Raw genomic sequence first — 20,282 nt, 5'->3', positions numbered from 1 at the left:
TGCAGATACTGCGGATACAGTGATGCAGGAGACCAGATTCTTCATAACTGTAACCAATCAATTTCACACCATCTTTGTAACATTAGCATTTCAAATAAGCAATTATTGCGGTTCTAACAAGCTCCATACAGTTGCTTTATAATTATGGCTCTATCCACATAACAGTTTAATTATATTATTTCTGCTCACTGAGCAAGGCCCTTGGTTTAGAAAAAAAAAGCAAACGAGGTTTGGGCAATTACTTATTAAAGAAGCTGATCTTGGAATCCCTTTAATCAGAACACAGCTGTCATTGAAATGTATTTGAAATAGCCATTGAACAGTATTTATTACTTATTATATGAGAAGGTAAGGAAAGCATGATATTGTTTCTCAGGTTTCACTGGCAAAACAAAACATACAAAGACATGTGGATGTTAACTTGAAGGAGATGGCCTGGATTTTATTCAGTTGTGTAGAATTAGAATGGTGAGCGTGGCTTGGATGTTACATACTGTATAGTTATGCCTCGGATGTCGGTGTACACCTCTTATGTTTAATGTCTATGGGCAGTGTCGGACTGGGACACCAGAGGCCCACCAAAAAAACTTAGACCAGGGGCCCACTGTCAGTACTATTATTCTTCCTCTCAACCTCTCCTAGTCTCTTTTCTTTAGACACTATAATCTATTATTCCATGTATTTAGCCTCTTTGTTCTCATACAAACAGAGAATGACCATGAAATAGGCCAAATGTTCAGAAGCAGGAGGGCCCACTGACACCTGGGCCCACCGGGAGTTTTCCTGGTATCCCAGTGGGCCAGTCCGACACTGTCTATGGGAGTTATGTAATTAAAACAAACAAGGGAAAGTTGTGCTCACGACTAATTTTTAAAACCATTAGGAGGGGGTGCACTGAGGCTGTGAACACAAAATAGTGATCCCAGCGGTGGCCAATAAAAGGGCCTTGAGAGTTTTAACCTTGAAAGCAGCAAGTAAGTTGCAGGTAAAACTTAAGGTGGCCATTGACGCACAGATTATATCGTACAAAACTTATTTTCGTACGATATTCGGTGCGTGTATGGTAGAAAAAGAGCCAACCGATATTAACAGAAGTCTTGGATATCAGACGGCTCGTAGAAACAGAACATTTTGATTGGGTGCCTTTGAAGGCACCCAAACATCCGCCAGTTCCACACGAGGAAACTTCGGGCGGCTTTGGAAAATGAATCGCTCCAAGTGCCATGGCTAGAATGAAAATCGCCAGCGGGATGGCACTTGGAGCAATTCATTTTCAGAAGCCGTCCGAAGTTTCCTCGGGACAATGAGGCAACTTCGAAAAACAAAGTGCTCTGAGTGCCATTGCGCCGGCAGGAAGGCAGTTGGGGAGATTAGTCGCCCAGCAATAAATCTCCTATTTTTTTGGGGTGACTAATCTCCCCAAATCTGACCGTGCGTCTCTGCCCTTAGACCGTCTATAATGTTTTGATTTGGATCAAGAGGATTGGATAATGCTGATGACTTTAGAACATTGAGACATGAATCGTAAATGAACATCACCAGCTGTCTCGGTGACAATAAACTTAAGTTTTCCCAGCTAAGTTCTAATTGTAAGAAACTCTGCATTCAATGTAAAGTTTTATATCACATTTAATATAACCGCCAAACATCCTCTTCCCAGTAAAGAGGGAAGCGAGCAAGAAACTTACTTTGGCAGAGTGTTCCATAGTAACTACTACTTTTGTTCCGGAGCTGGAGACCAAATCCATGGCACCTCCCATTCCTTTCACCATCTTGCCCTGCAACAACAATAAAAAGAAGTTTTAACTCTGTGATTTGGAATCTGGAATGTTATTCAGAGACAAGGCTCCTTAGATGTTCATTTCATCTTCTTAGTATAAAGGCACAGAGCTGCTGAGCACATCAGACATAGGAAGCTTAGATTTGAGCACCTGAGCAAAAGAACAGGTACCATATGACCAGCACTGCACAAGATTTACATAGAATAAAGTGGGCTGCCCTTGAGGAACCTGGAATGTAAGTACAGGTATGGGATCCATTATCCAGAAACCCATTATCCAGTAAGCACCAGATTATGGGGTAGATCCTCTCCAATAGACTCAATTCTATCCACATAATGAATAGTTTTAAAATGATTTCCTTTTGCTCTGTAATAATAGAATAATACATTGTACTTGATCCTAACAGATATAATTAAAGGGGTGGTTCGTTAACTTTAGTATGTTATAGAGTGGTTCATTCTAAGCAACTTTTCCATTGGACTTCATTTTTTATTTTGTATAGTTTTTGAATTATCTGCCTTCTTCTGACTCTTTCCAGCTTTCAAATGGGGGTCACTGACCCCATGTAAAAATAAAAATGCTCTGTAAGGCAACAAATTTATTGTTGTTGCTACGTTTCATTAATCATTTTTATATTCAGGTCCTCTCCTAGTCTTATTCCAGTCTTTTATCAAATCAGTGCCTGGTTGCTAGGGTAATTGTGGTCCTAGCTTCCAGACTATTTTACTCAACAGCTCTCCAGTTGGCAATTTCAGCAAATACCTCAAAAACCAACAAATAATGAAAAAATAAAAAACAATTGCAAATTGTCTCAGAATATCACTCTCTACATCATACTAAAAGTTAATTTAAAGGTGAACAACCCCTTTAATCCTTATTGGAGGCAAAACAATCCTATTGGGTTTAATTAATGTTTAAATGGTTTTTTAGTAGACGCAAGGTATGGACATCCAACTTATGTTAAATCCCTTTATCCAGAAGACCCCAGGTGCCAAGAATTTTGGTTAATAGGTCCCATACTTGTATAGGGAAAAAGAGAAGCCGACAGAGCAGCTCAGCAGGTCAATACCAGATTTATCAAGGGTCGAATTTCGAGTTGATGAGAGTTATTTTAAACTCCCATGAACTTGAAATTCAAGTAAAAAAAAAAAGACCTGATATATAGGTGGCACCTTACACCAGCAACCTTGCATAAAATTTCAAAATCTCATTCCCCGCTTTGCTGGAGAAACTGTGGTCAGTCTGGAACTCTGCTTCATCTGTGGTGGGACTGCCCACTGTCACAGCACATTTGTAAATCTGTGATTACCATTGTAACGAAAGGTCTTGAATTGGACATCCCCTACGAACCGCAAGTAGCGTTGCTACTGATGTTCCCGGACCATGTCCCTAAGTTTACGAAAAAATTGCTTTTCCACCTATTTAACACTACCACTAGCCTGATTGCCAAATTTTGGAAACCTGGAGGACCAATTTTAATCGACCACATATTATCAGCAATGGATGTAAGAGCAAATATGGAATTAATGGCGGCGCATAATGACAATCGAATCTCCACTTATGATGCCATTTGGCGACCGTGGATAGCTTACAGAGAGAAAAATACTCAACAGTCTTGAAGGACCCACAGTCTGGACACTTTCCTATTTGCTTTTTTATGGCCTTCTCTCTCAACTTGCAACATAACAAGAATCTCACACAAAGCTGAAGCAGATTAGTCTACAAGGTGTGCTTGATCCTTTTCCCTCCCCCCCCTTTATTTATTTTTATTTTTTTTTGGGAAACCTTCCATATGTTTGTTTTTTTCTGTCTCGGTTACTCATTATTACGAATTTGGCTATATTTCGGATATGTGTTATTGCACATGTTTATTCCTGATACTGCCGTTTGACAGAATGCTTTTTTCAGCTACTATGGTGACCTTGATTATGGTGTAAAAGGTACAATGTCTATACAATACTACATTCTGTGTTGCTGTAAACATATTTGATTGATATCAATAAATGAAGTTTAAAAAAAAAAAAAAAAAAAAAAAAAAAAAAACCGGTACCAAAATTTATTTAAAAAAAAAAACAGATTCATGACAGCAGATTCAGTGTGACATTACCTATCATTAAGATGGGTTTTTAATTACTAAATTAACATTTAAAAGAAATTCTACAACCAACAAATATATTGATGTAATGTGCTACACTGGATATACAGTAGCAATACCCCTTCCCTATTTATCTTCCCTCTCTATGAAAACCTACTCAAACTCTTTAAAATAACCAGCAGGTTAGTGGAATCCTGGATATGATGGATGCAATCACAGTAATTTACCGGTGATACAAGCGTGCTTGCACGAATACAATTATTCCAGAGAAGCTCAACCTGCTCTGACCTCGGAGAGCAAAAGATAAAGCCAGTTCAGATACTTGTATGAAACAGAGAGCACAAAACTCTACTGAATTCATCTTCAGACGCCAGAAGGAATGCTTGCCAGCGGGTTGGAGCACCGACAACAAACATTTTGCGGTGTAGTCTCAGAAAAGTGTAAGAAGGTTGCTGACACTGCTAGGGTTTCTTCTAAGAATAACTGGGAGCAACAAGGATCAGAGCCCAAATGCAGAGGCTTCCAGGATAGAACAAGCAAAATACTAATACACCAAAACACACAGCAAACAGAGCTAGAAATCACATCTCGAAATTCAGCTTTAGGATTCTGGCAGTTCATTTTCCTGTAGCCGAGATAGGCTGCCATTACACATAAGCAACAGACACAGAACATAGGATCAGGATATTTTAAAAGAGGTATCCCTACTAGCAGGTTACCCTACTGTAATGCCTCTTATTTATGGATTGTAGAAATAATGAATGTAAATTACAAAAGTAGAAATATTGTACATTATGATTTGGGCTTCTGTACCAGCCCAAGGCAACCACAGCCCTTTAGCAGTAAGGATCTGTGTCTCCAAAGATGCCCCAGTAGCTCCCCATCTTCTTTTCTGCTGATTCATTGCACATGCTCTGTGCTGCTGTCACTTACTGAGCTTAGGGACCCACTCACAATATACAGTACACATAGAATAGAAATGTCGCAATATAAGGCTGATTAGTAATTAATACACATAATTACTACATGGCAGCACAGAAACCAGAGCAATTAGCATCAGAATTTAATAATCAGCCCTGTAGCATCAGCTTATATTACAGACCAACCTCATTTTCTGCTGGATAATTAGTGACGAGCCCTAAGCTTAGCTTCTCAACAGCTGCTCAGAGCCCACTGAGCATGTGAGTGTCACAGACACTTTCCAAGATGGTGACCCCCCTGTGACAAGTGTCCTGGATCATTGCTGCTATTGAGATATTAAGAAGCTGAAACTTCAGGAAGGTGCAAAAAGTTAGTATATAAAATATGGCATTTCTGTCCATATTAATTTTTAGGGTTTAGTTCTCCTTTAATGAATCAGCTGAAAGTGAGTGTTGGACTGTGATGTTGCCCCGCAATATGGGACGTATCTGTGGTCAATTCTAAGTCGAGCAACATCACAAGACTTTCCTCTTTTCACCAACTTCATTTTCTGCCAACTATGTTCAGGCACCCAGTGCAGCAGGTGGTTCTGATGTTTTCAAATTCGTTATATTTGTCACGTAAAAGGGGACCAAAAAATGGACCCGCGCAGGACTCTACCACGGGGTGATCCTCTTTCTTCACGCACGGCTATTTCGTTCAACTGCGCATGCATCTGCCCCGGGAAAATTGAAGAAAGAAGAAGCCGGAAGTGGATCGCTCCGCGGGGCTCACTGGTATAACCCCGGTCTGGTGCAGTTTTCTGCTGATAGGAGCACCAGCCCGGGGTTTTAGGTAAGTCAATACAATCACTTGGGGTGCCTAACATTTAACACCCCCAAAGGCAAGATGACTTTCCTTCTCCTTTAAATGTTTAAGAGCGGCACAGACATGAAGTATACATGATTTAAGTGACTCCAGGCAGAATATTTTTATCCCAGTCAATTTCAGCATAAAATGCAGTCCCTACTGTCTCTTGTGCTCATGGTAACAAGAAGTTAACGCTGGCATGAAACCAGAACACTGTGCTCCAGTTCTGTGCCTGGCTCACAAGGACATTCTTTCATACACAACATTGCACGATTAACCCTTTGCAGTGTCAGAGTTTGGGGTGCAACGGTCAACAAATAGTCTGAAATCACTTCCCATAGATACCCTTGGCTGTTGTGTGCATATGGCTTGCTTTAAAATGGGGAAGAGTAGGCATGTATTAAATGCAAGGATGCACCGTCTGTGTCAGATGCAAAAAAATGGCAGTTTTTAAAGCACGAGCAGCGCCTCTCTCTTGTTGCACAGTAAAAAGTGCATTGCATGCTTCCAACGTTAACAAATCAATATAACACTGCTCAGGAGCAATTCTCTTTTGCCATCTACAAGATTGTTTTCTAGTTCTCAAGATATTAGCAGTTTTATGGGGAAGACAAGGAGCAACTAGTAGCAGCTACTGGTTGTGGCTACAAAATGCGAAAAAAAAACAAAAAAACCCCGCCATAGACAATACTGAAAATTGTCTCTGCTAAAACATACGTAGTGGCAGAGGTTCGAGTTGTGTTTTCCATGAAAAATCCTAGTTTCCAAGGTTATTTTTGATTCAAAAATTGATTTTTCGGGGTTAAAAGAGAAAATCGAATTTAAAGAAAAAAAAAAGAAAACCTTAAATTTTTCAAGATTTATTTTACCCTGACCCTGGAAATAGCTTGAATCTGAAAATACACCATCTAAAACCTGTCACAGTCATGTAGAAGTCAATGGCAGAAAAAAAAGCCCATTTGTGTGTAATTAAAGGGCATGTAACCCCAAAAGTCAAATATGCCAAATTTAATACATTCAAAGCAACCTTCCAATATTTTATGGCTCCAAGTTCTTTCTAAATACAGGTATGGGATCCGTTATCCGTAAACCCATTATCCAGAAACTCGTCTCTCCGTTATAAGCAAATAATCCAAATTTTTAAACAAACGTTAGCTTGTACTTGATCCCTACTAAAATGTACTTATTGGAAGCAGAACCAGTCTATTGCATTTATTAAATGTTTACATAATTTTCTAGTAGACTTAGGGTATGGAGATCCAAATTACAGAAATATCCGTTATCCAGAATACCCCAGGTCCCAAGCATTCCCATACATGTATAACCAGTATTGAATTCTGCATTGCCATTCCGTTTCTAATCTCCGCCCTGATGGTAGAGTCCTGCTAGGTTCCATTTTTTGGAATCAGTACCCGCAACCTGCAATCTGCAACCCGGACCTGCATTCTTAACCGATTGGACCCGCAAGTACCTTATCTGCAACCCAGACCCGCTGACCATCAAGAATCAGGAATCACGGTCATTGTAAACCGGAAGTGACATCATTGGAAGTAGGCGTGATCAGAAAAAAGGAGTTAAAATTGCTACTGAGAAGACCCGCGGCTCGACCCCGCAAAACCGCCGACCCATGTCTATACCCGCACCCAGAACTTCTACCCGCAACCTGCAGGGTACCACAGGTTTTTGCAGGTAACCAGCGGGTACACGAGCCACTACAGGACTCACATGGTGGTTTCGACTTTTGAAACAATACAGCAAAAGGCAGCGGATGAACAGACTACTGAAGAAGCGCGCAGAGCAGGTTTCTGCTACATTTTTTCAAAACATGGAACCAGCAGTGCAGTCTTAACCACTGAAAAATCTCAATATATAATGGAAAGCCACTTAAATATTATATTATATGTTTGACTTTACTGAACTGACAAAGGCACTACAATACACAAAACAGGATTTCAGTGTCAAGGAAAACATTTATAACCATCCAGAACAGAATAATGAGTTTATCATTTCATTATTTGATGTTAAATTCTAACAAACTCCAGGCAGAAGTACATGAAAAGCAAATAACATGAATTATAGAGCAGAATATTAGAGTAAATCAGATTGGAGTGCAGTTGACATACATTATCTGAGCTTAGAAATGAAACAAACATCTCGGAATATATTTTAAAATTAATATTTACTGTTCCGGGAAAAAGCAGAGAATGGCAGCAGATATAAAGTGGCCCCGGAGCCTCACAGCAGTGACGGAGGTTTGGGATACAATCTGGGAAGAGCATCATGGTTATCTCATCATAAATACAAAAGAAAACCATGCATCCCGCTGCCTCCTTCTCTAATAAAATAGATCTATTTAATGAGACACTATTACGAAAAAGGAAAGATCGTATTTGTGCCTGAAACACTATTTAATATTTATTAAAGTAGAGTCATTTTAGGGGGTGAATTGAATTAGCATATTTAAATTTTGAAAAAAAAAAACAGTCACTGTTGTATCTGCATAGTGAAAATATATCTCAAGCAGCAGTTCCATCATGCTTTTAGTGCAGTCTGCATATTCTGATTATTGATCAGTCTTGCTGTATCGGCTTCTGGCAGATATTCTTTGACTTCTGTTGTTTTGATAATTTATGACGATCCCTAAGCTTAAACTCCCAACTGAAGCCCAGACCACACTGAGCATGTGCATGGTCTTGGTCTTGCTAAGATGTTTAACAAAGTTACAAGATGACAGCCCCCTGCGGCCAACTTTGAAAGCATAAATCATTTGCTTTATTAGGCTTTTGGTGCAGTAAGTTCATGTGTAGTATACAAAATACAGCATTTTTAAGCATTATTCTATTTTAGATTTTAGTTCCCCTTTAATTAGGGCCTCACTGAGCCTTCTACACTCCTGGACTTCCCCTGTGGCTTCCTCTGCAGTAACACCCCTGCAAACATAGGTTGCCAATAGCAATCAATCAGCTCGTTTTGAACAAACTAACTGCTAGAAGTTAGAACACAAAAGCAAAGACCTGATTGGGTGCTTTTAGCAACTGTACCAATGCATCCACGTTCGAAAATCGCCCCCCCCCCATCTGAAACCCACTGCTTATATCATCGCAGGACTGTGAGCCCATTCTACTATAGCCTTTGTTACTGAGGAAAGGAATGGAGCCCCCATGAACCAGAGATTCTTATTTCAATTCTTAGAACTCAATATGTCTTTAATTCACTATAAGTAAGCCATTGGGGGCACATCCTCCGTTTCATATTACCTGTGTTGGGGACGGGCAGGAGAGGAGTGCTTGTGATATTATGACTGATGTTAGTAGGAAGCTGGGAGCACTTGGCTGCTGAATGCTCATTGCTGCCATAAACCAACAGGAAATGGATATCCTTTAATTATGTTTTGGAGTTAAAAGCCATGAAATAGAAAAAAAAAATCTTAAAAGGGTCAATATACATGTGTTCAACATAAACACAATAAAAATTATTTATTTTGGTGTATTCTGTCTAGTCCTAAATAATCTATATTTTCTTGCCGACTACCACCCCCATTAAGAGGTTTTGTTTAAAATAAAAGATTAGACAATGAGCTCTGTATAAACAAGTCCCCCCCCCTGCCCTATCTATAGCAGCTTCTTGGGCTTAAAGAAATGGACTAGTAATTCAAGGAACTCCCTTCCTACTCTTCCCACAACTGCCCTATAGAACAAGGAAGTTACAAAATGAAATTTGACTCCAGGAAATCTATTAATATTTCTGAAATAAATTAGGAAAAAGTAAATTTTTATTCCAGCACTCATCCTGAACAAGGGGCTAAACTGCTTCTCTGAAGGTGGTAGCAGTCCTGTATTGTTACTCTGTATTATTTATATCATACATAAGGAATGCACAACCATAAACCAAAAGACAAACCTGGGTGCTCGTTCATTAGGTATAGAATATCAATGTAAAGCGACAGAATTCCAAGGAATTTTCACCAAGGTTATGTATTGAACAAAAAGCAGGTTTATTAGCTCCAACGTTTCAGTTCCATACAGGAACGCTTTCCCTGACGAAAGTTTCTGTATGGAACTGAAATGTTGGAGCTATTCACGAAACAAACGATATATGTGCCTGGGTGCAGAATCGACGATAAATGTACATCAATAGACCAATGATCCGCACTCACAGGACTTAAAATTTCTAAAATAACTAACGAGAAAGGCTTAGGGTAGACTAAAACGTTAGTCCTTACCTTTTATGAAATTAATTGTTTTTGAAATTTTAAGTCCTGTGAGTGCGGATCATGGTGTATGTATGTATGTATGTATGTATGTATGCATGCATATATGTATATATGTATACACACACACACATAAATAAATACAATGTACGTTGAGCAACCAGAAGGCAAAATGCTAAATATCCAGAACACTAGGCGAATATTGGGGAAAATAATAAGTGATTTTTTTTTTTTTAATTCCAGAGATGAAGAATCTGTCCCCTCAACAGAAAAAGAACAAGGTCAGGTTTCCTCTTAGCTTGTAATAAAGTAAGTCAGACTGTAGATCTGCCATATGGATCGCCTAAGAAAGATGTATATGCTAATTAAATGCCGCCAGCAGCAATCTATATCAAGCACCATCATGCTGGGACAACAGCAACAAAGCCAGAGGAGATGTCAGTCGCACGGGGTACAAAGACGGATATTTTGGGAAATGCAACATGAAACAAAACAATTTGCTTTAGTAAGACATTGCCACTATTAATTGCACACAGTGCATTTTGTTGTGCCAGATAATGACTTCTGATCTGATAAAATGTTAACATGCATAGAAGGGGATTTTGTTCGTAATTAATTGGCTAGCGCCCATAACTGGCTTTCAGAGTGCCTGGTGGTGATCAGCACAAGGGTTTGGAATTATTTTGCAAGACATGGCAGCCCCAACCCTGCTTTTTGTGGTCAGGTGTGGGGGGGAGCAGGGCCATTCTTGGGTGTCTGGGCTGTTTTTGGGTTTCTGGTTTATGTGGGTGGGGAGGCCGATTTAAACTTCTCCTTTATTTAATCATGCCCATTGAATGCCATTATTAACATGTATTAACATGTATTTATATAGCGCCAACATATTGTCTTTTTGCAGCTGATTTCCCAAAACTGTATTGAGTACACAAAATAGGGCTTAGCCAATTACCTACACTAAGTGGTGGTGGCGGTGTGGGCAATCTGTGTAGGGACCCCTGCTTGCACAATTGTTTTCCAGAAAATGTTAACCTTGGAAAAAAGCCAGTTTAAAATTGATTGCTCTTCTAAGCACCTTGACAATAAAATAGTGATATTAACAATAGAATAATGAGAACACCCTATTCCATGACGGGTAATGACTGCTATTCAGGACTAGTAATACAAATTACAGATCAAGACACCTCGTCCTGATACTTACAGAGGTCAGACCTAAGAGATAGGGGGAAGGGAATGCTGATGATAGTGGTCTCAGGTAATTATACAATGACATGCTGACCAAAGGTCAAGACTCTGCAGACAGAAGTAAAACAACAGTGAGATACGGAAGTGTTGCTTCAGAACTGCAAACACCAATCCTGTCTCAAACTAGCAGACATATATTTTATGGTTTGTGTTGGAATCAGGTAAAAAATAGTGTAACGGGTATTGCAATATTTCCTATAGTAAGCTTACATGCCTTCTAATATAGGAGGAGGGCTTTTGACCATGTATGGTATTTCCGTGTACCCTTTGCTCTTATGGTAAATGCTCTGTAAAAAAGGTATAAAGCTTGTTGTAAGAGGAGTGTCTTTGGGAAGTTCTCCTGTCACACTTAAGTACTAAGCTGTGGTGTGATTGGGACAACTTCCTAGGCAAAACTCTTGTCTTGTTTTTCTTTGTCTAATAAATGACCACTTATTTGAATAGCCTTTTCTATGAGTTTTGCTTTAAATAAACGAGGTCTGGTTAATAAAAATAAATTCAACCTGTGCAATTTACATAAGCTATTTTTTCAAGATTTTTGCAGTTTTTACACTGCTAATGTAATGAATTTCCATAAATAGTGCCACCTGCTGTTCAGGCAACTGCCCATTGTTAGCAAGGAAAAGTGTTAGTGAGCAAGTGGTGCTGTTGTTTTAAATCCTTTATTTAAGCAATGTTAAATCTGCTGTTGAAAACTAGTTTCCTGATAAGTTCCCTCTTTTTCAGAATAGCTCCAAAATATCAACGGTAGAGACCCAGGACCCTGTGCTTCTTGGATAAGAAGATACAACCTCACTAAGTGCAATGTCTTGGCCAGAATAGACCCAGGACCCCATGTTCTCAGGGTAAGAACATACAACCTCCGTATGGAAAATGTCTTGGTCAGAACAGACCCAAGACCCCATGCTTTCATGATAACAACCTCATCGAGGACAATATATTGGTCAGAATAGACCCAGGACCCCATGCTTCCAGGAGAAGATGCAACCTCATTAAGGACAATGTATTGACTAGAAAAGACCCAGGATCCCATGCTCTCAAGAGTAAGAAGATACAACATCCATATGGAAAATGTCTTGGTCAGAATAGACCCAGGACCCCATGCTTCCAGAAGATACAACCTCATAAAAAAGAAAATGTCTTGGCCAGAATAGACCCAGGATCCCTGCTCTCAGGGTAAGAAGATAGAACCTCATTGAGGTAAATGTATTGGTCAGAACAGACCCAGGGCTCCATGCTTTCAGAAGAAGATACACCATCAATAAGAATATAGAACAAAGATTCCATGCTTCCATGGATACAGCATCAATAAGGACAATCTCTTGGTCAGAATAGACAGAGCACCTCGTGCTTACAACCGTGCCACTGTGACCAGCCATTCTGAAACAGAATTTTAGGGCTTTATGCTGGAATTGAAATAATATACCTTGGATGGATACCTTGGCACGGGTCTCTGTTATGCCTTAGCTGAATGATAATTCGAAAGCAACAGTTTAGTGATCAACGTGGATTTGGTCAGTACATTCAGACATGACACTAAAACACATATGGCAGATAAAGTCAAGACCTCGCTTCCATACAATACATTTTTAAGAGACCTGATTAGCAATGAGTCAACATCATAACATGAACAGTTCTACTTTTTGGTGTAAATGGTAATAAATGGCAATGCAGCAATCAAGCATGTGGGCAATAGTAAAATGTAATACCTTTATTAATGAACGTACAATAGGGTGGGGGAGTCACTTCTTTTATTGTCAGTGAGAGTCAAATTGAGATAGGTGCTCATTCTCAGATGAGGTAAATGGAGCCACAATGGGGTGACTGCCCCAGCTAAGCAGTTGTGCTTATAGAGCAAAGGAGCTTCACGTGTTAGCGAGTGCTCTAGCTCTCAGGGCATTTTGGTTCTCCATTAGCCAAGGGTTGGTTTTACTACTGATCAAACATGTAATAGGTTTTATTTGATGTGTAACTTTATGACCCGGCTGCCACATTACCATCAGCAGAAAAAAGCAAACCCACACCCAGAATGGCTGCCAACGCACATCCTTGTATGACATGCACTCCTTGTGCGGTGATCAAATGATAACACAACTAAAGCGACATCCTAAGGTTAAACTACACACTGATTGGGGAGTACCTTGTAGCATAAAAACACACAACCATCAAAATGTCAGCGGCTGATATTTGTTTATAATGCAATGTAATATTTATCCTGAGTTGGCTTTAGGGCTGCGCTGTCAGTGATGCAGTGAATTACTTGCTTCTGCATCATATCACTGGAGCGCAACATATAAATATTAATGAAGCTCCGGGAGGATTCATTTATCACAGTTATCACATTTAATCTGTTTATACTTATCATATGCGGCTCCAAGACCAGGCCGGCAGTTCCGATGTATCATTAGTTAAAGAAACTGTCTGTATGGGAATCGTCAGAATTGGGCTCATTAGCATACAGTATAATGGGGAGGGGGATGAAAGTCATTATGTCAGCTTGAAAATTGGTGGAAGTTTTAAATTTATTTTTAGCACTTAAAAATGGGGTATGGGGTATTCTTTCAATTCAACATGTTTGGCTGCAAAATATACTTTTTACTGTTTAATGCAAAGGATCAGGTTTGATTTATTCCTTGACCCAAAGGCATATTTAAATATATGCAAACAGCCGGGAGACTAGATCAGTGACCTTTCATGGAAGACGAAGCAGAGGATAGATTGTCACGTGCTGCATCTTCATAAAAGCACACAGAATATTGGGGCAATATGTAGTGAAATATATCATATATATTCTGTTTAGAACAGGAGCAATGGATGGATTTTATCGTGCAGTGACAGCAGGATTAATTTAAATTTATATGCAAAACTATGCACAGAAATGGAACATGAAGTACAGCGCATCTCATTCCTGAACCCTCACATACAGATGATGTCAACTAATTGACTTGGGTATTAAAGGAAATAAACGTACAATTCCCTTTGAGTTCCATGACTGGTATAACATCACCAACTGTGCTTAATGGAGTCAGAAAATAAATTAATCTCCAACCTTTTCCGGGATTCACATATCCCAAGTAAGGTTGCCCCTAAATAGTTTTCAACCTGACAGCATGGTTTATCCTGGTGCAGTTCTGATACCACCCAAACCCCACCCCCAACCCATCCAATCCTCACCCCTAATATCACTGTTCTGCAACCTGATGCAATCACCCATCTGTTATTGCCACCATCCTTACCTCTATTGTCACCCACCCCTGATGTCACTGTCCTACCGCTGAAGTCATCACTCTCTTTTAATGCCACCACCCTGCCCCCTATAAAAACATTGTCAGACACCCAGCCATGACATCATGTTCTGCCTCCTAATGTAACCACCCATCCGTTAATGACAACACCTTGCCACCACACGCCCTCAAAGTCACCATCCCGTTAAAAAAAAATCAGCAAAGTTGACAACCAGAATTTCACAGCTGGGGTGAATTATAATTATAGCTTATTACAATCTAATGCTATTACAGTCACACAAATGGACATACACTAGGGTCACTCTCATCAAGAGCCAATCAACCTACCTGTTTGTTTCTAAACAGCAGCTACACAATCATTTTAGAGTCTCCCCTTAAACTTTGGTAATAAGACATTTCATATTAACACCGAATTGAAAAATGCTTATGAGTCAGTGCTGAACCAGGTCTGACACCTGTGGAACAACTGCAAAATGGCCAGAATTAGGGTGTAAAACCCCGAAGTCCTGACCATATGGATGGACAACAGATTAAGCATTATTAAAAAAAATGAAAGCTTGAGCCCCCCGGCAATCCAGCCAGTTAGTGGCTTCCAGTTCCATGTGTTCGTCCCATCCCACAACTAATGTTGTGGTTTTTAGATACTTCCAGCAGGGGCTAGGTTTGTTCTGGGAGACCTATTGGTCATACTTGGTTTGGGTAGTCATAAGCTTCAGGGAAAAGGCAAATACCTGGGTCCTGGTTGTGTGTAGGAGTTAAACCAGACCCAAGCGAGACAGGTCACAGTCACAGGGCCTGTTTCCTCTACAGTTACACCCCTGTTTTTTAATGTGGAACCAGAATAGCTTAAGAGAATCAATGCAAAGGCAGGTAGAACAAAACCATATATGCATATACAGTAAACCCTCAATTTTACATCCCCTGATTTTAAAGTGGAACCATCGGGAAAATTAAAATTTAATATAAGCTTCCTCATACTGAAATAAGAAACTTTCTAAATAAAATCAATTAAATATTCTACATCATTTCTTAAAAAAATCAAGTTTATCTTCACTATCCCTCTCTCAGTATCAGTTTCTCTTCATTCTGTCTTCATGCAGCAGTTGGGTGTCAGGTATTCATTGACCGTTAGATGTAAAATGTCTTATGAGGGGCTTCCTTTCCTAGCAGATATAGAGCTCACTTAAATAACGGATTCCAGTACAAGCAAAAACAAATTCTGCATGTAGAGAGACAGATGTCTGGTGATTTTAATAGAGGGAGTTCTAATACATCATCTAGGCAGAAGGAGTCCTCCTATAAGATATATTGTATCTAACTGTCAATGAATATCTGACACCCAACTGCTGCATAAAGACAGAATGAAGAGAAACAGACACTTAGAGAGGGATAGCGAAGATAAACTTGATTATTCCAGAAACGGTAAAGAATTTTTATGTTATTGTATTTAGAAGGTTTCTTATTTCAGTATGATGAAGCTTATATTAAATTTTCATTTTCACGATAGTTCCCCTTTAAGTTTTTGCATTGTTTTTTGTGGTCCCACCTCTATATTAAGCACAATACATTTCCCTGATTTTACATCTTCCTGGATTTTACACCATTTTTTTTCTGGTCCCCTGAAAAACATAACCTGAATACCCAGTAATGTTAATCTTGGCATGTATATATCATATATTGCTTTACTTTGCTGTTACACTTGCACTGCTGAAATTCAGCTTTAAGTTTTATTTCAGCTACACTATAAGCAGATGGATGGTCAGGGATTTTAGTTCAGGAGAAGCTGACAACTGTCAAGCCTTTATTCCGAGTGAATGTGCAGGTAGAGAAAATATCAGCTATCGCTTTCAGAACAATCATTCCGCCTGCTCCTTTATTTCCTTCAATTTATTTAGCAAGCTCTGACCTTTCCTGATCTCTGCTTCAGTACAAGTGGCAAGAGCAGAATTGTCCCTGATCAGTCTATGACCTTCTCAGTGTTATAGATATCTCCCATGTGGCTCAGGCAAAGAACCTCACCACCTAAATGGAAGAACAAAGCCATTCAAAGCTGGCATGAGCACCGTATACAGCTTTCTCAGATATCTATGCCGGCTCCAGCCATTTACAGTTTTAATTAGATATAGAAACAACGGAGTTATCAAGCTTTTTCAGCAGTGGCACTGAGGGTCAGGACCCATTACTGTAATGAAGCTCGTCAAGACCTTTACAATGGAATATCATGTCAAATTAATTGTAAATATGATGTAGCTAGTGGTATAGTGAGTTTGAAAATGTTTTATATATAGTAAGGGGCAGATTTATTAATGGTTGAGTTATTTTTTCCAATGAACAATTATAATTTTCAAGTCAAAACTAAAATTTTCGGGTTAAAAAAAAAATCTGGAGATTTATTATACAGGTATGGGACCTGTTATCCTGAATGCTTGAGACCTGGGGTTTTACAGATAATGGATTTTTCCGTAATTTGGATCTTCATACCTTAAGTATTAGAACATCATGTAAATCAACATTATAGGCTGACTTTGCTTTCAATAAGTTTTAATTCTATCTTAGTTTGGATGATGTACAAGGTTTTATTATTACATAGAAAAAGGAAATATTTTTTTTTAAATTTGGAGTATTTGGATAAAATGGAGTCTATGGGAGATGGCCTACCATAATTCAGGGCTTTCTGGATAATGGGTTTCAGGATAATCGATCCCATACCTGTACCCTGAAGCTGGAAATAGCTCAAATCTGAAAACACACCATCTAAAACCTGTAACGTCATGTAGAAGTAAATAGCAGAGTTTCCTTGAGACATTTGAAGATGTTAATAGCCTCCATGATGTTAGAGTTTTTTCAGTGGGTTTTGCTCGAAAACTTGATCAAGTTAAGTTTTTTTTTGGCCAAAAACTCAATCATGCCGACTTCACAGATTCAAGTTTCTTTACTTTCGAGTTAGGAGTTCTCTCGAAATCTAAAAAAAACTCACAAAGCTCTAAAATTCGATCTTTGATAAATAATCCCCTATGTGTTCCCCTGCCAGGGACCCCTGGACGAAACGCGTTGGGTTATCCTTGTAAGATGAAAATGTTTTATATTTTTTTTATTCTGAAACGCCTGCTCTCTAGATTTTGGTCAAATATTTTTATTTTTATTACTGTGGTTGTTTTACACTGCCAGCAGAAAAAAATTGGAATGCCACATTTGATGTTAAAAATATTCAAGTCTTTAGACTCCACATTTATCTTTCATTGCCATTGAGGCTGGCCCCGACACAGTAAAATATAAAGAAATACAGTTTAAAGGGGTTGATAACCTTTAAATAACTTCAGTATGATGGTGAGAGTAGAATTCGGATTCAATTTGCAATAGGTCTTCATTGGTTTTTTTTTTTAGGTTTTTGAATTTATTTGGAATTTTGTTCATAGTAACATACTGTAGTTAAATTGGGTTGAAAAAAGACAAAGGCCATCAAGTTCAACCCCTCCAAATGAAAACCCAGCATCCATACACACACCCCTCCCTACTTTTAATTAAATTGTATATACCCATACCTATACTAACTATAGATAGTCTGTCCAGTTCAGTAGCTCTCCAGTTTGGAATTTCAACAGCTGTTTGCTATAGTTCAAATTATCCTAGCAACAAAGCAGTGGTTTGTAATAGAGACTGGAATATGAATAGAGATTGGCCTAAACAGAAAGATAAGCAATGATAAAATTGTATCCTCACAGAGCAAGTTTTTAGCTGCTGGGGTCAGTGACCCCCATTTGAAAGCTGGGAAGAGTAAGAAATGGAAGGCAAATAATTCAAAAACTATATAAAAAAAAATGAAGACCAAATAAAAACCTGCTAAGAATAGGCCAATCTATAACATACCTAACCTGAAGGAGAACCACCCCACACATATTCGAAAGGCTTAGGGCACAATTCATGGTTGTTTAATGCTTTCTGCTTGTTAGACAGAGGCCAGATCCATAATGAATCTCCCTGATGCACCATTACACATTACTGCTGGAGCAGTCTATTCTATTCTAGCTTGCAGAAATATCATTATGTTGAGTTTAGTGAAACATGTAAGGTTCCTGCCCAGTAGACGCTGCGTGTTATACATAGATTAAGCGGCTATACTCACAGGAATCATCCAGTTTGCAAGATCTCCGTACTTTGACACTTGCATTGCACCCAACATGGTCAAGTCAACATGACCCCTGTATAAAATAGAATATAATAGTAAACAAACAATAACAAATTTGTTACACTTACTGTATACTAACAGCAAAGATAAATTGGAGAGAAAATAATTATTGCTAAAGCACAAATAAACTCCCATTTTTGTTTTCTTTAATGAAAAAGAAATCTATCTCCAATATACTTTAATTAAAAAATGTGTACTGTTTTTATAAGAAACCTGACTGTATGCAGTGAAATTCCCACTTTGTTTTACTTGGTCTGACTGCTGTGGATAGGTCCCTATCTGCTCTGCAGGGAAGTGATCATACATTCAAACAGCAGGGGGAGCCCTCACCTTACTTCCCTGCCCTCGAGCAGCTTTGTTTGTTTCCCTGTAAAGCAGCTGGCGACTGTGTAGAGATTTGTATCCACATACCCAGTGCAGTCTGGATATACTTATTATCAGTATTGCTGTATCAGCTTCTATGGCAGATATTATTTGACTTGTGCTGTTTTGATAATTTATGATGATCCGTAAGCAGTTATAACAAAGTTATAAGATGACAGCCCCCTGCGACCAACTTTGAAAGCATGAAAAATTTAATTAGGCATCTGGTGCAGTAAGTTCATGTTTATGCTTAGTATACAAAATGGAGCATTTGTAGCATTATTCTATTTTAGACTTTAGTCCCCCTTTAATTGGGCTTGTAGGCAATACTAATCACATTGGGCTGGGGTACTTTATTCTAGGACAAAGTGTCATATTTGATCCCTTTAGTAAGTATGCCCCGGCCCTCACCATTACTATACTATGCCTTCCTAGAAAGGTGCAGGGAAAGGCAAGAAGTACCCAGGTATGGTCTGATTTTTATGCAAGACCACACTGGCTGGCACCCAAGGTTAATGATTCATCCCATTGTCGGATGCCCAACATATTGGCAGCCTCTCTAGTGTTTAAACTGTCAGTTCTTCTCGACACAAATGCCAACTTTAGTGTAAAAGATCACAATACAAGCCTAATGCACATGCCACCATTGTAATTAAGTAATCCTTTCAGGCAACAGTTTTTCAGATTTGGTTGGTCTAGGTCCTCTTTAACCAATAATAAGCTCTACACTGAACCCACGGCTGCAATGAGTGGATTTCATTTTACATTGGCACAAGTAGATTTAATATATAACCCTCTTTTTGTGTATTTCTGGATTAAATATATTCATGGTCCACTTCATGGCACTCGGAGCACTTTGTTTTCCGAAGTTACCCGAAGTTTCCTCATGAGACAACTTCGGGCGACTTTGGAAAACGAAGAGCTCAGAGTGCCATCTCACCGGCAATTTAGATTCTAGCCGGCGGAAAGGCAGTTTAGGGAGATTAGTCGCCTGAAGAAGGGGTTTTTCGTGAGCGACGAATCTCCCCCAGTAGCTTTGTGTGCCCCTGCCCTAACCCTGTACTACAGTCATGTCATTGACAGAACTCATAAAGCAGAATTGTATAACGGTTAGTTACGGTTCTGCTGAACGCTACCCTTCATTTAAAAAACGTGTCACGTACCCTAAAAATTAGTTCTTTGAGAGGACTGGATGTAGCTGTTAGTGCTTCAAACACCACAAGTGCAGCCTCAAGCTAATCAGATTGAAGCATGCCAGCAATGTATTTCATACAAGGGATTCTTATTTTAGAATGACAAACACATCCAAACACTGCAGAAGAAGTTACCCCCAAGGCATTCAGGTTTTTTTTTTTTAATTAATTGTAATTACATAACTAAAAGCAGCCTA

General features: G+C 39.1%; 1 protein-coding gene across 1 annotated transcript in view; it reads right to left on the bottom strand.

Moving 5' to 3' along the window:
- oxct1.L (3-oxoacid CoA-transferase 1 L homeolog) overlaps positions 1 to 20,282 on the bottom strand; it is a 74,316-nt gene that overhangs the window by 14,931 nt on the left and 39,103 nt on the right. The window contains 2 exon segments of the mRNA NM_001089771.1: positions 1,689 to 1,778; positions 18,467 to 18,542. Of these exon segments, the coding sequence (NP_001083240.1) occupies positions 1,689 to 1,778; positions 18,467 to 18,542 (166 nt within the window).

Source organism: Xenopus laevis, chromosome 1L, assembly GCF_017654675.1.
Source record: "Xenopus laevis strain J_2021 chromosome 1L, Xenopus_laevis_v10.1, whole genome shotgun sequence".
NCBI lineage: Eukaryota > Metazoa > Chordata > Amphibia > Anura > Pipidae > Xenopus > Xenopus laevis.
Note: the sequence above shows the minus strand (reverse complement) of the source record. Positions and strands in the feature narration are given on the sequence as shown.